The sequence below is a fragment of the Balaenoptera ricei genome, chromosome 3, assembly GCF_028023285.1.
Source record: "Balaenoptera ricei isolate mBalRic1 chromosome 3, mBalRic1.hap2, whole genome shotgun sequence".
In the NCBI taxonomy this organism is placed as follows: Eukaryota; Metazoa; Chordata; class Mammalia; order Artiodactyla; family Balaenopteridae; genus Balaenoptera; species Balaenoptera ricei.
In genome coordinates, this window is record NC_082641.1 from 119,594,139 (window position 1) to 119,608,142 (window position 14,004).

At 37.8% G+C, this 14,004-nt stretch overlaps 1 protein-coding gene across 1 annotated transcript in view; it reads left to right on the top strand.

Moving 5' to 3' along the window:
- NDFIP1 (Nedd4 family interacting protein 1) overlaps nucleotides 1-10,465 on the top strand; it is a 52,026-nt gene extending 41,561 nt beyond the window's left edge. Inside the window, exons 7-8 of the mRNA XM_059917362.1 lie at nucleotides 3,215-3,320; nucleotides 9,429-10,465. Of these exons, the coding sequence (XP_059773345.1) occupies nucleotides 3,215-3,318 (104 nt within the window). The 3' untranslated portion in view covers nucleotides 3,319-3,320; nucleotides 9,429-10,465. The remainder of the gene's footprint in view (nucleotides 1-3,214; nucleotides 3,321-9,428) is intronic.
- Nucleotides 10,466-14,004: the final 3,539 nt, after the last annotated feature.

Consider the following 14,004-nt stretch of genomic DNA (forward strand, 5'->3'; position numbering starts at 1 on the left):
CTGCTTCTGTGACATCATTTTCTCCTATCCTAACATTTCTCTTGTTTCAGGCCTTTTTGTTGTCTCCTTGATTAGGATCCTTGGTTCCAGGGCTGCTAATGGGTCTGGCTAGCACAGTGTAGAACCCATGCCCAACAGGTGCTTAATATATTCAAGACCTACCTGTTTTACCTAGGGTAATAGAGCCATGTATTGCTGACCCTAAATTTTACTTAGAAAATACGAGTCATCCATGATGCCATCCCCCACCTCCCCAGTAGCGTCGTCTGCTCTACTATTGGTCATTGGCATTCCAAGGAGAGAGAGACAGTGATTTTTACCCCCTCCCTTGATTACTGAGAAACTTATTTTAAAAATGAGCTACAGGAGAGTTACTTTAGAGGAGTAGTTCCTTGACTTGCTTATTCTCTAAACTGTATCTTTTTTTTTTTTTTTTGATTTTTTTTTTTTTTTAAACATCTTTATTGAAGTATAATTGCCCTACAATAGTGTGTTAGCTTCTGCTTTATAACAAAGTGAATCAGTTATACATATACAATATGTTCCCATTTCTCTTCCCTCTTGCATCTCCCTCCCTCCCACCCTCCCCATCCCACCCCTCTAGGTGGTCACAAAGCACCGAGCTGATCTCCCTGTGCTATGCGGCTGCTTCCCACTAGCTATCTATTTTACATTTGGTAGTGTATATATGTCCATGACACTCTCTTACCCTGTCACATCTCACCCCACCCCCTCCCCATATCCTCAAGTCCATTCTCTAGTAGGTCTGTGTCTTTATTCCCGTCTTGCCACTAGGTTCTTCATGGCCTTTTTTTTTTTCCCCTTAGATTCCGTATATATGTGTTAGCATACTGTATTTGTTTTTCTCTTTCTGACTTACTTCACTCTGTATGACAGACTCTAACTCCATCCACCTCATTACAAATACCTCCATTTCATTTCTTTTTATGGCTGAGTAATATTCCATTGTATATATGTGCCACATCTTCTTTTATCCATTCGTCTGTCGATGGACATTTAGGTTGCTTCCAGGTCCTGGCTATTGTAAATAGAGCTGCAATGAACATTGTGGTACATGACACTTTTTGACCTATGGTTTTCTCAGGGTATATGCCCAGTAGTGGGATTGCTGGGTCGTATGGTAGTTCTATTTGTAGTTTTTTAAGGAACCTCCATACTGTTCTCCATAGTGGCTGTATCAATTTACATTCCCACCAACAGTGCAAGAGTGTTCCCTTTCCTCCACACCCTCTCCAGCATTTATTGTTTCTAGATTTTTTGATGATGGCCATTCTGACCGGTGTGAGATGATATCTCATTGTAGTTTTGATTTGCATTTCTCTAATGATTAATGATGTTGAGCATTCTTTCATGTGTCTGTAGGCCATCTGTATATCTTCTTTGGAGAAATGTCTATTTAGGTCTTCTGCCCATTTTTGGATTGGGTTGTTCGTTTTTTGTTATTGAGCTGCATGAGCTGCTTGTAAATCTTGGAGATTAATCTCTAAACTGTATCTTTAAGAGAAAGTCTGACTCCTCATCTTCCCCCAAGCTGCCTAAAGTCCAAGCAAATCCTGAATAGACCAAAGAAGAGTCATTAAGCATAATTTTAGGTTGATTGTTGACAGCGTTGATAATTTAAAGAAATTTAATGGGCTGATTTCCTTCATATATTAAAGTTTCATGGGAGATGAATTTATAATACTTTGTAATTGATCATTCTTGCTATCTTACTGCTTACTGATAAGCAAAAAATAGTGAGACTTTGGATGTACTTAGTGTATTTGGATCCAGTGTTTGGGTCATTTTTGGAACCTCTTGCAGAGAGAACCTTTTTTTTTTTTTTTTTTGAGTTTTTCCTGCAAAGAACAGGTCTGTACAAAGTTCTCAAGCTGGCAGCTCATAAGCTATAGCTAGCCTGCAGTTGTGGTTTGTATGTTCCACAGTTATTTTCAGAAGTTTTTTTTTTATTATTATTAGTTGTCTTCGTATGAAAATCAAGAATTTTCATCTAAAATACCTGAATTTTTATAAGTTTTCAAAATTGAAATGTCTAGCAAAACTGACCTATATTCCCACATGGCACCCATCCTTTGACTGGAGCTGGCTTGTTGATTTTGGTGCCAAACAGGATGGTGTTGTGCTCAGTGCTGATGACTCTTGGTTACTGCCAAAAATCATTTCTATCTGAGTACAGAGTCTTCTACTACTTGAGTATATTTTAAAATGTATCCAAAAGAAAGTGGTTGCTTAGAGCTGGGGAGATGGGAGGAGGGTAGGAAATGGGGAATGGCTGCTTAGTGGGTACAAGATATTTTTAGGAACGACAGAGTTCTAAAATTGGATTATAGTTTTAACTGACTAAAAGCCAGTGAATCATACACATAAAATGGGTAAACTTTATGGTATGTAAATTATATCTCCATAAAGGTGTTTAAAAAAAATGTGTCTAAGACTCAGGGACCATCTCTGGAGGAGGAGGGCCAGGAGTGTGTGAGCTACCATTGGAGGGGGCTCGTCACCTTCCCCTTCCCCGCTGACTCCAAAATTAAGAGTAGAGAAATACAGTTGAGAATATGAGAATTGCTGTAAAGGTAAGGGGAGCCTGACATCTAGTGGACAACATTATGTACTGTCTACAGGAAAAAAAGAAGCCCATGGCAAGAAAGGATGGAATTTTTTTTTATTTGAGAAAAACAGTTTATAACCTCTCTAAAAAAGAGTATATTATCTTGGAATACTTATTTGGAACTCAGAAGGTAGGTTTTGGGAATTGCCTGGTGGTCCAGTGGTTAAGATTCCGCCCTTTCACTGCTGAGGTCGCAGGTTCCATCCCTGGTTGGGGAACTAAGATCCCTGGAGCCGTGGGGCGAGGCCAGAGTCGGGGCAGGGGGGAGGAGGTAGGTTTTGATAATGCTTCTCAATGAGGCTTCCAAATGTAAATGCTTGGCCCCATCTTATTTTTGTTTCCTTTTTAGACCAATTAGATTCTGAATGTGCAAAAGAGACTTTGTTTTGGCTCTTGAGATTATGTATTCTCATTGAGAAGTGGAAAATTTGGTGTGGAAATCCTTTGGAAATTTTAGAGGCAGTTGTGTTTTAATAGCTTTTAGCAGAAAAATGATGAAGTGTTGCTATCAGGAGGGATATTTCTGGGGAGTGGACTTAATATGGGAATTATAAACTCATTCTTGACTTTTCTTTTTTAAATTAGGCTTTCTCCTGTTTCTCAGAGGATTTATCAATTATGCAAAAGTCCGGAAGATGCCAGAAACTTTCTCAAATCTCCCCAGGACCAGAGTTCTCTTTATTTATTAAAGGTATTAAAGAAAAAAACTTTATTCTAGTCCCAGTGTAATCGTGTGATGCATTGCAGATTACTATTCAGGTTTAGAGTAGAGTGTACACCCTGTGGTAGGGGATATGGAGAAGGTAAGGAAGCCTTGTCTTTTAGTTTCTAGTTTAGTAAGGGGTGTTTCTATGAAAAAAACTATTAAAAAAGGCAAGTTAGAAAAACTGCCAAAGGAGAAAACATCTCGTGTTCGGACAATGCAGAAGAGGCTTGACTGGAACTCAGGGTCCTAGATCTTTGAATCTTGAATCCTGAAGCCACTGCTGCAGTTTTACCGGTTCCAGAGGACTGTAGCGAGAAGGAGCCTTTCAGGCCTGATCACTCAGCTCGGTTATGTGGGGCCCTAAACCCCAGAGCTGTCAGGACCGTGAGTACTTTAGGAACTCCTTTTGCCTGGCCACTGACAGGCCCATCAAGGCTTCCGTCTTCTCAGATTAGTCAGGGAGGCTTTCCTGATTCCTTTTCTTCAGGTTCCCATCCTGATGTTACCATTCTGGTGGTAGGGTCAAACCCCAGGAAAGGAAGGGGAGGAAAGGGCCTTTTCCCTTGCAGAGAACAGGAGGACTAAGCCTTGCCAAGGCTCTTTGGTTCACCCGTGGTTTTCCCCAGAGGCTGACTCCATCTTACATCACTAGCTACAAAAAGGAGGAGATAGGGAATCTTGGGAAAGAGTACACCAGAGAGAGGCCCCTGGTTACAAGATCTAACGGGCCTTCCTGGAATTGACTCTTTGTTCCTTAAGACTGTTGAGGGCAGGTGGACCAGGCTGGTTGAAGGCCTCGAGCAGGGATTTGTGAAGGTTGTAGCAGTTGAGATAAACCTGAAATGATAGGTAGGAAGTGTAAATGATCGTGGAACTTGTTGTGTGGGGAAGCATTTCAGAGTCACCTAAGGCCAAGTGTTGAGTAGGAATAGAGGCAGAGAAGTTACGGAGCTGGCTTAAGGGACAGCAGTGTGATTGTAGCATAAAGGAGTGTTGAGGATTAAGGCTGGAAAGCCAGGCGGAGACAGTGTTCTCAAATATCTTGCGCACTAAGCCCCTTTGCAATGGAAGTGTTGAACTCATAGAGCAGCCCTTTAAACCCAGTGACTTGTTGGCTCAACACAAGGCTGACTCCATGTGAGCGTCAGTTTGTTCTGTATTTGCTGTTGGGTTATCATAGTTTATGTAAGTAATCGTATGCTAAGAGTGTAGTTCTCAGTTTTGAAGATCTGTGGTGATCTTAGGATGCAGAGTAGAGTTCTCAATTTTGAAGATTCGTGGTGATCTCAGAATATATGCTTCTAGAAAAGAAAGTACCGTATTTAATTTGCCAGGTGGTGAGATGGTATTGAAAGTTTTTAAGCAACAGAATAAAATGATGAGAACTTCTTCAATGAAACAAAAATTTTTTCAAGCATGGCGTAATAATAATAACTAATGTTTGTCAACTTTTTGATATATCAGATACTGTACTAAGCACTTTACATGTATAATTAAATGTTCTTACATAAGTAACAAAGGTTACAGTGACACATAAGCTCAGATACATGCATGGTAGAGTATATTCATAAGGCATTTCTTACAAAAGTTAAAGCATGGAAAGAACTTAGGTTCTGTTGGGTTGGTTAAAGTCAGTTTCTTCAAAGGAGCGTGCACTTTTATTTGAGAGATAATTTTAGCCATTAAGAATACCACTTGTGTTTATGACTTTTTTTTTTTTAAGAAAGGGAATGTTTTGTTGCATGTTTAAAATGTCCTGAGTGGTGTGTCCCGAATTTGAATTCAGTTACACAGTCTGGGCACAGATGGGCACTGACACCAGTGGCCTAGGCCCTAATGCCTGTGATGTGCCTGTGTTTGTGTCTAGGACATCCTAACTTTAAGAGGCTTGTCAGATATTTTGTGTGGTTTTATTGTAGTTAACCATTGTCATCTTTTTTCTTCCTCTACATATCTGATTATAACTTGCAGTTACTTCTAAGCCCTAGGTTTAACTCTTACCTACTATAGATTCAAAAGTTAATTCTTTGGGGTCACCACAGTTCTTCTTAGGATGAACGCTTGAAATCACCTACAGATTTCCCCTAATCCATTGGTGCCCAAAATATCCTGAGGGGACAGATTCCTCCTGCCCTCCCTCCCTCCCTCCCTTCCTTCCTTCCTTCCTTCACAGATTCTATAGGTCTAGTCTAATGGTGGCTTTGAATTTCTAAATGGAATGAGGCCACACCTCTGTCTGTTCTCTTCATTCTTCTGTTAGAAGGCAATTTCAGGCTTTATTAGGGGACGCATACATTCTTCATCTTGCTTCTAATACATGACAGGTTGACATGACGGTACAGGTTGAGAGAAAGCCTGAACTTCTCAGTTTTCCTGTGTTGTTAGGGACTTGGAGGGTTTTCTGGTTTATAAAATTTGTTATTATTGATTTGATTTTCTAAAACTTCTGAAATGCTTTATGGGTATATTCTAAATGTAAAACAAAGCATCTTTAGGGTTATGATTTGAAGTAGGCAGCCCTTAGTTAAGTAATAATGCTGTTGGAGGGGTGAAGGGATATTATAGACCTGGTATTCTCTGTGTTTTGGAGTCAGAGGCCTTACAGTGCTTTAGGCATTGCAGAAACTTAGAGGTATATGAATAAAGTCCCACACTGGAGGGCATAGTAGGGTTTCTTTGCTTTCCTGTCTGACTTTGATAATCCTAGTTGATTTGAAATTGTCCCAGACATGCCCAGGGGATTTAGAGCTCCAAATTAGGCGTTTAGGGACTTAGAGCAGCATTTAGAATTTTAATAACTTCCTTACTAATTTTCAGTATCCCCAGAGGGAACCCAAAAAGCTGTAATATCCCATGGGACTGAATTTCCTTTGTCCATTTGACAGGGGTAAGAACTGTCCATCCAGATCCAAAAGTAGATGTTTTCTTTCTCTAGTTCAGAGGAAATTTAGTTTAATTTAGTCTGAAGATGTACTAGAAAACCATCATGTAAGATGTGAAGATTTTCTTTTCTTTCACTGAGACCTCTTACTTTCTTTACTGGAGGTATCACTAGTTAAAAGCTAGCTGTGGGCTTACTCTTTGCCAGAAAGCCACAGGTAGGGAATTTCTAAAATAACTTTGCCATAGAGAAAAATAACTCAATTCCCATGCTAAGATCTGGCACTGTACTCGAAAAAAGTATAAGAATAGTGACTTTTCTATTTAGGCAGCCCAAAATATAGTGTGTACACACACACACACACACACACACACACATACACATACACACATACACACACACACACACACACACACACAAATCGTGAAATGACCTCAAAAGGCCTTCTTTCTAACCAGCCAAAGTAGATATTACAAGAGTTGAACACTAAAGCTCACGTACTACTATCATAGGGCAACTCTCAGGTTCCCTTTCGGAGCTTATTTATAAGCTTATAAAGGAAATTTGGTTTCCTGCCTCACAGCAAGAAAAGCCAGAAGGAACTGCTAGAGCTGGGCACAGTGGCAGCAAGAAGTGTGTGACTGTGAGGAAGCAGGAAAGACAAAATGTTCCTTCTATGTTGTTTAAAAAGAAACAGATACCTTTTAGAAACGTCTTTATCTGAAATGGTCAAAAATGTAAAGTGTCCATACTTTATCTTATTTACCAGTTAACTGGAAAATAAATTTTTATGGAGTACCACTTCTTTTGATGCTGCCAGGTAATTGAGGAGCTAGTTATAGTAACTGTAAGGTGGTAACACAATTAACTGATATCTAACACTACTGCAAAAGCACTTGTATATACGAAGTATAATGGATCTTAAATTTGTTACTTTAACCACATCTGAAATAGGAGGGAAGAAAATTTGTAAGCCCTCGCGGCATTAATGAGATAGGGCCCTTCATAATTAGATAGTGATTGCTGTGACCTGGTGAGCTATACATATGAGGCATCAGGTATCTTCTTAACTTTTTTCCATATGATGATAAATGTTTTCATTTCCTTTTTTCTTATAACCTTCCCCCTCCTTCTTAATACGTCTTTATTTTTAATTCACCTCAAGTTAGTTTGACTTATTTGGACTGTGTTGTAAAGTAGCAAGACAGTAGAAAATGTTTCCAGAGGAATTTTTGCTTAAAAAAAAAAAAAAAAAATCACACAGTGTCCTAGAAGGAATTGTTGTCTTCCTCTTGAAATTAAATGATCTATAGGCTGTTGGATTCCTTTTGTTTCTGAAGTGATCTAATCTAAAGTTTAGTAATATCCACAGTCCCTAAAACATGGCATTCCATCATTATTTTTGTAACAGCTTGTGAGTGAAGTTGATCTGAACAGACCTCTGGGTCTTAGCAGTGAGTGCCTCTCTAGCAATCTTTTTCATTTGGGATTTGTATGGTGATTGAGATCACCCATTAGTAACCTATCTAGGGCCTCTTAATGGATTTTTTTTTTAATATTATAGTTGATTTACAATGTTGTGTTAATTTCAGGTGTACAGCAAAGTGATTCAGTTATACATATTCATATATCTATTCTTTTTCAGATTCTTTTCCCATATAGGTTATTACAGAATATTGAGTAGTGTTCCCTGTGCTATACAGTAGGTAGGACCTCTTAATGCATTTTTAATGTTTGTTGGGTGGCTCTGACTTTGAGGGATCTATTAAAACTAATTTACCTCCGTGGAAGCAGCATGAACTAAAGTGGCCAGGTGAACTGTATCTGAACTGTATCTCATATTCTTGCAAAACTCTAGTGTTTTGACCTGATAGTAATCATTCTATCAATTTTTATCTGTTAATGGAAAGTGATAAAACTGAATTTACTTAGGCTTGTAATGAGTCTAGCTAACCTCATTGCAAAAATCTCTATTTGACATCTGTCTACCAATTTTCTTTTTGGTTCTACTTGGCCTTCAGGATTCCTTATATTCTTGTGTCTTTGTCCCTGCACATTCTGAAGTCTCTGTAAAGAAAAGTTGCTCTTACGTCGGTATCATTGGTTTACTTCAAATCAAAACACCAGTGTCAGTGAATTTGGGGTTTGGGAAATATTAAGTGTTCAAAAAGAACATGTTGATTTCCTCCAGTGTTGTAGCTTCTCTGCGTCTTGCCAGCCTTTTAAAGATGTATACAGTAGTCTAATCAGAAAAGATACAGAAGGGCTGCTTGTGGCTTTTACAGTAATTTGGAAAGATGGAAAAGTGAGCTAGGGGCCTATGTATGAGCCCATCCAACTCTCATTCGGTGTAGGGTATCACAGCATAGTTTCTCAATAAATATTTGTTAAGTTGTTAATGTATCTGTTTAGAGTATTTTTTTTTAGCAGTAATATAGGGAGTTATTTGTATTTTTTCCATTATTTCCGTGAGAACCAAACCAATTTATATGCCAAAACAAAAGTGCCTCAGAGTATTAGATGAAAACTGCATTTAACAAAATAGATGGACATCATTTTGAGAGTATTTATTTTAGTCATGTATATTGCTTTTTTAAAATTGGGGCTATATACAGTCCTCCCACCCCGAGATACACGCCCCAAAATACAGTCACTTTTTTTTCTAATTGATTGGAAAAAGTCCTTGTGGTACCTGTGAGTTTATAGTTGTTTTCTAACTTTGCCCTGCTTCAAGTATAGACTGATATCACTGGTATCCTTATTGGCAGTCTTCCTTGTGTGAGATTTGGCAGAATTGGCAGGGTAAACAGCTTCGAGTGTGCATGGAAAATTACCTATGCATTTGGATTCTACTGTCTTTTTGTCCCCAAGTTTCAGTCATTGCTGTTGAGGTTAAGTGTAGGATGAAGTGCTACTTGAATTCTGTTCTTTTGTTAGGAGGTTTAGAGAGAGAGAGAGAGAGACCCCTGACCTCATGGGTTTTAGAGAAAGCATTCAAGTTCTTTCTAGTTCTAGAGTCCTTGATAACTTTAAGAACCAAAAATGTAACGTTTATTGAATACTATGATGTCAGTGTATAGTAATCTTAAAGCTATGTAAAAATGTACTTCTTGTGTCTCCAAACATCCTGCCTTCTTTTGTGACTACATCCTTCTTTTAGCCAAAATAACAACTTAACCAGAGTTTCAATATTCAATATCCTTCTCTGGCAGATGTTTTCTGGCAGAGGCCTTCCTGCATTTATGAATTCTCTCCCAAGAAGCAAGAGAACACCTGCAGGAAGTGAATCAAGAGGCGGAACACAGAGGAATAATCACCTGCTTTAAAAAAATAAAGTACTGTTGACAAAGATCATTTCTCTCTATTTGTTCCTAGATGTAAAATTTTAATAGTTAATGCAAAATTCTGTAATCATTGAATCATTAGTGGTTAATGTTTGAAAAAGCTCTCGCAATCAAGTCTGTGATGTACTAATAATGCCTTATCTATTTGTAGTCATTTTAAATAGCATGAGCCTTGTCCCTGTAGTCAGTAGGGGGCAATCTTGCTTTATTCATCCTCCATCTCAAAATGAATTTGGAATTAAATATTTTAGTGTAAGATATGTACAATGCTGGCCATTTAAAAAAGGGGTTTTCTCAAAAGTATAACTTTTGTTATGACTGCATTTCTGCACATAATCCATTTCGCTGTTAAAATTAACCTAGAAATTTATTTAATTGTACTGTGAACACCTAGAAACAAAATCATAGTGCAAAATACATTTAAGGTGTGGTCAAGAATATGTTCTTAATTGGTAAATGATAAGCATTAATTTTTTATAGTCTGTATTCTAATTTTGCTGTACCTTATTCTGTTGTGTACCTAAGGGATTGTAAAGGTGTTATCACTGTATAAAATAGAAAGGACAAGGACAAATGCAGCATAATTACTAATAAAATGGAATTCGTGATACTTTCTGTGATTAGAATCCCTACCCCTTTTTTTTCTTTTTCTTTTGTCTCCTGATGATTAGGCCAGGGGCTAGGAGTAGGGAGGGGATTAGGTACTAGGAGCAAAGTAAGAATTAGCTTGGAACTTTTGAGATGATCCCTAACATACTGTACTACTTGCTTTTACAATGTGTTAGCAGAGACCAATGTGTTATAATGTAGAGTGATGTGCTTTCTGCCAAGTGGTATTCACCCTGGTTTGCTATGTTAAAGCTGTAAATACAACAGAACATTAATAAACGTCTCTTGTGTAGCAACTTTTGCTGTGGATTAGTGTTTAATATCTTGGTTTGCACTTGTTAATTGCTAAGGCAGTTTTTTCTAATCTTCATATAGATTCATACAGAATCATTCAGTAAACAAAAAAAAAATTGGTCTTGGGCCAATTTTTTTCTTCTTTTTCAGCAGGGGAAGTTTCTTTCATATCATACTCAATATATTCCTTAAAATATATTAGTTCTTCAAAAGATAACGGGTTAGAATAGGAAGGAATCGTAGAGATCTTAAATCATTCTAGAATTCCCAATTATGCTTCATTTTTTAGACATAATCTCAGATAATTTATTTCCAATGTTTTCTCCATGTTCCCTGCATTTGCCCTTTTTCTCAGGTGAACACAGCCAACTGGTTTAAGTCCTATGAGCATCCAGTTGAAGCTAAAAATGTCTCATTCCTCCTGATTTCTATTTTTGTCTCAATTGTGTTAAATTTAGAGACCAGTGGTTCTTAAATATCCGTCATTTGATATTTTTCCCCTCTTCCACTTATTCAAAATATAAAGAAAAAAATGTAGCAAGATGGTCCAATAACTACACAAACCAGCACTAGCATGGTATGATAGCTGCAGATATTCATTTATCTGCTGCATGTGAACATCCAGGATCAGCTTAGGAAGTCTGTTCAGGGGTGTCAGTATGTAGTGCACAGAAGTGTACATTATTTGAAAACCAAGCAGGAAAACAGTGCCTCCTGGATCAACATTTCAGTGATCATTCATTCTAACTCGTTTATTGATTACTATAAGTAATAGTATAGTATGTTTCTGTTTAAAAGTTGTATTTTACAATAGATTAGCAGAGCGGGGTTTGAAAGTCTCTGAAGATTTTTTATATTTTGAATTAGATTATACCAACAATATAGTTTGGAGGAGTTTATAGCCTATCGTGTTCTATGTTTCAGAACAAATATATCTCTAAACAGTCTGAATAAATTTGGTTATGTGCAACAGAGAGAACTATTTAAATTATCTTACAGGACCAAATAGAGGGGCCCTAAATCACATGAACTAAAACATTGTAGTCTCGCTTTGTGTTTATTCTTTAGGTCCTGTGCCTTATTTGGCTTTGTATATTTGAGGACTGAAATATTTGGAATTCTTATTTCTGCATATTTGGTGGTCCTTAAGACTCTGTCATATGTAAACCTACAGTTTGCTTTGCTTTAAAATTAATTAGGAAGGTGATTTCTCTCGTTTTAATGTTCTAAAGATTAAAGTCTTTGTAGATATATAAAGTTGATACCATATGTTACCTAGAGTCCTTACTGTTAGGGTGGAATTGTTTATCCTGCACTGTTACTTTTTATTTTTGTCTTTTATTCTTTTCTGTCTCCCTTTGGTAGGTTCATTATTAAGAATAACCCTTTCAGATAAAGGAGTGTTTAAATTATTTGAAAGGGGATAACTGAGGAACCACTGTTATTGCGTAAGTTTATGGAATAAACTGGCTTTGACCTTGGGCTAGGGGACAGTTAGGGCTCATCCATGACTACAGAGGTCCCTCATGTCTCTTACTTGTTGCTGCCATTTGGAATGATACAAACTAAGTAATCTGACTTGAGCTGTGTCCCACTGTGAGTCATTTATAACCCAGATGAAATTTCTTTTGGCCTTCATTATATTCTTATACTATGTTTAAAGGAAGAAATAACTCCTGAAAGGGAATTTCAGGGCCAAGTGATAGTTCAAGTTAAGTGGTTGCCTGAAGTGGCAGCGTTCTAGGTGAGAATCAGGAAAAATGTACGCAACAAATGGAGTGTTGGCCTCAGCTTTGAGTCCAACCCTACCACCTCTTCTGGATGTCTGACCTTCTTGAACGGTTGGAATAGTAGATGTTGAAAAATCACTTGGTCCTGATGATGCTGGTAAACACCGATAATCAAATTTTAACTTAAAACATGCCAAGAACAGACATAGAACTGTACGTTATGTACAGTATGAGGGAATAATTTATGAAAAAGTAATGTGGCCCCTACTACCTACCTGAATCTGGTTCTTGGTGAAACCTCAGTGATGAATACAGGAAGATCACGTGCAAGATGTAGCTTAATAATTTTCAGGTTCTCCTGATGTTTTTTAGCTATTTAGATTTTCACCTTTTCAGGCTTTCTGAAGATGATTTGAAGGGTGATGAGAGGCGTAACAAAATGCAAATATGTTTCTGTAGATGGTTTGTGGGTTTAAAAAAATCTTGTTTTGCGTATCTTTAAGCCTAAATAGCATTTATAGTCTGTAAGGCCGATAAGGTGGATGGAGTGAGAGTGGTTTAGCGTTTGCTAAACCACCAATACTAAAGGTAGGTACTCGAGGTTTAACTTTCCCTTTGCATATACTGTATGCTTTTGTACAGTGTATGGTTGTATTCATTTAGAGCACCCACAGAAAGTGCTCTCTGACAGGGAACTTCTGTGTATTGGTTCTCTGTAGGCTCTGCTGCTAAAATGGAGGACATCTCACAGAAAGGCACCAGGAATTCTTGAAGGGGAGGATAAGTTCAGGTTGAGCGTAAAAGACTTTCAGGAGGAAAAGAGTTACAGAAACTGATTTTGTGTCATTCTAAAAAGGGGCTCTTTTATTACCCAGTTTACTTCTTACAACTTTCTTACTTACAACTTTGTGGCCTATAGAAAGACCTGCTCTTTGGACAACCTAAATGGAGAGCTGTCCTCCTGAAGGACAGTTTCTCTGACTAGAAATTGGAAATAGTCCCATCTACTGCCTGGCATTTTGATCCCCTCAGCCCTCCAGTTATTCTCAGAATTTGTCACTTGTAGAATAGATACATTACTCAAGTTTTGGTTTGATGCCTGTTTTGCTGAAAAGTCTTGTTTTTTCTTTACCAAAAAGCATTGTGTTCTGATTTTGAGAGTTTTAAGTCAGTTGGCAAATTAATAAGATGTAAACTGAAATGCAAATCTATTAAACCTGAGTATAGAATATATGAAATAAAGAGAATTCTCTTGCATTTATGCAGGATTTCATCCAGGTCAGAAACTGAGATGTAGTTGTATGAAACAGACGTCTCCCAACCCTGCTTTATATGTTGTTCATCCTGCTCTACAAGTGAATAGTTTTTATCATTTATGTGAGAAATGAAATGTTTCATAAGCTTTTCCCCATCCATATGTGATTGCATGTTTATAGACAGCAAAACAGAGAAAAATGGTTTCCTTAAATCTTACAAAGGTTAGTGCTGGAGTGCTGAGAAGATGGTATTCATTTTTATTCATTAGTTGACTGGAAGGTTCACCATTGGGTCAAAAACCTAAAAAAATAAAAAAAAATCTCTCAAATAGAGAAGGTGATTTCTTGCCGCAAAGCATCATCAGCTAAACTATAGAATTAAGGAAGTGCTGCCTTCTGACTCTGAAACCCAGCCTGACTCTTTTCTGAAATTCATCCCAAGCTGCACTCGTTTTTCACCATGCTACTAGTTAGGGTTTGCAATCACATCCCCTACTGAGAGCTGCTTCCCCCATTTGAGCCCATTACTTCCTGAGTCAAGGAGAGAGGATTGGA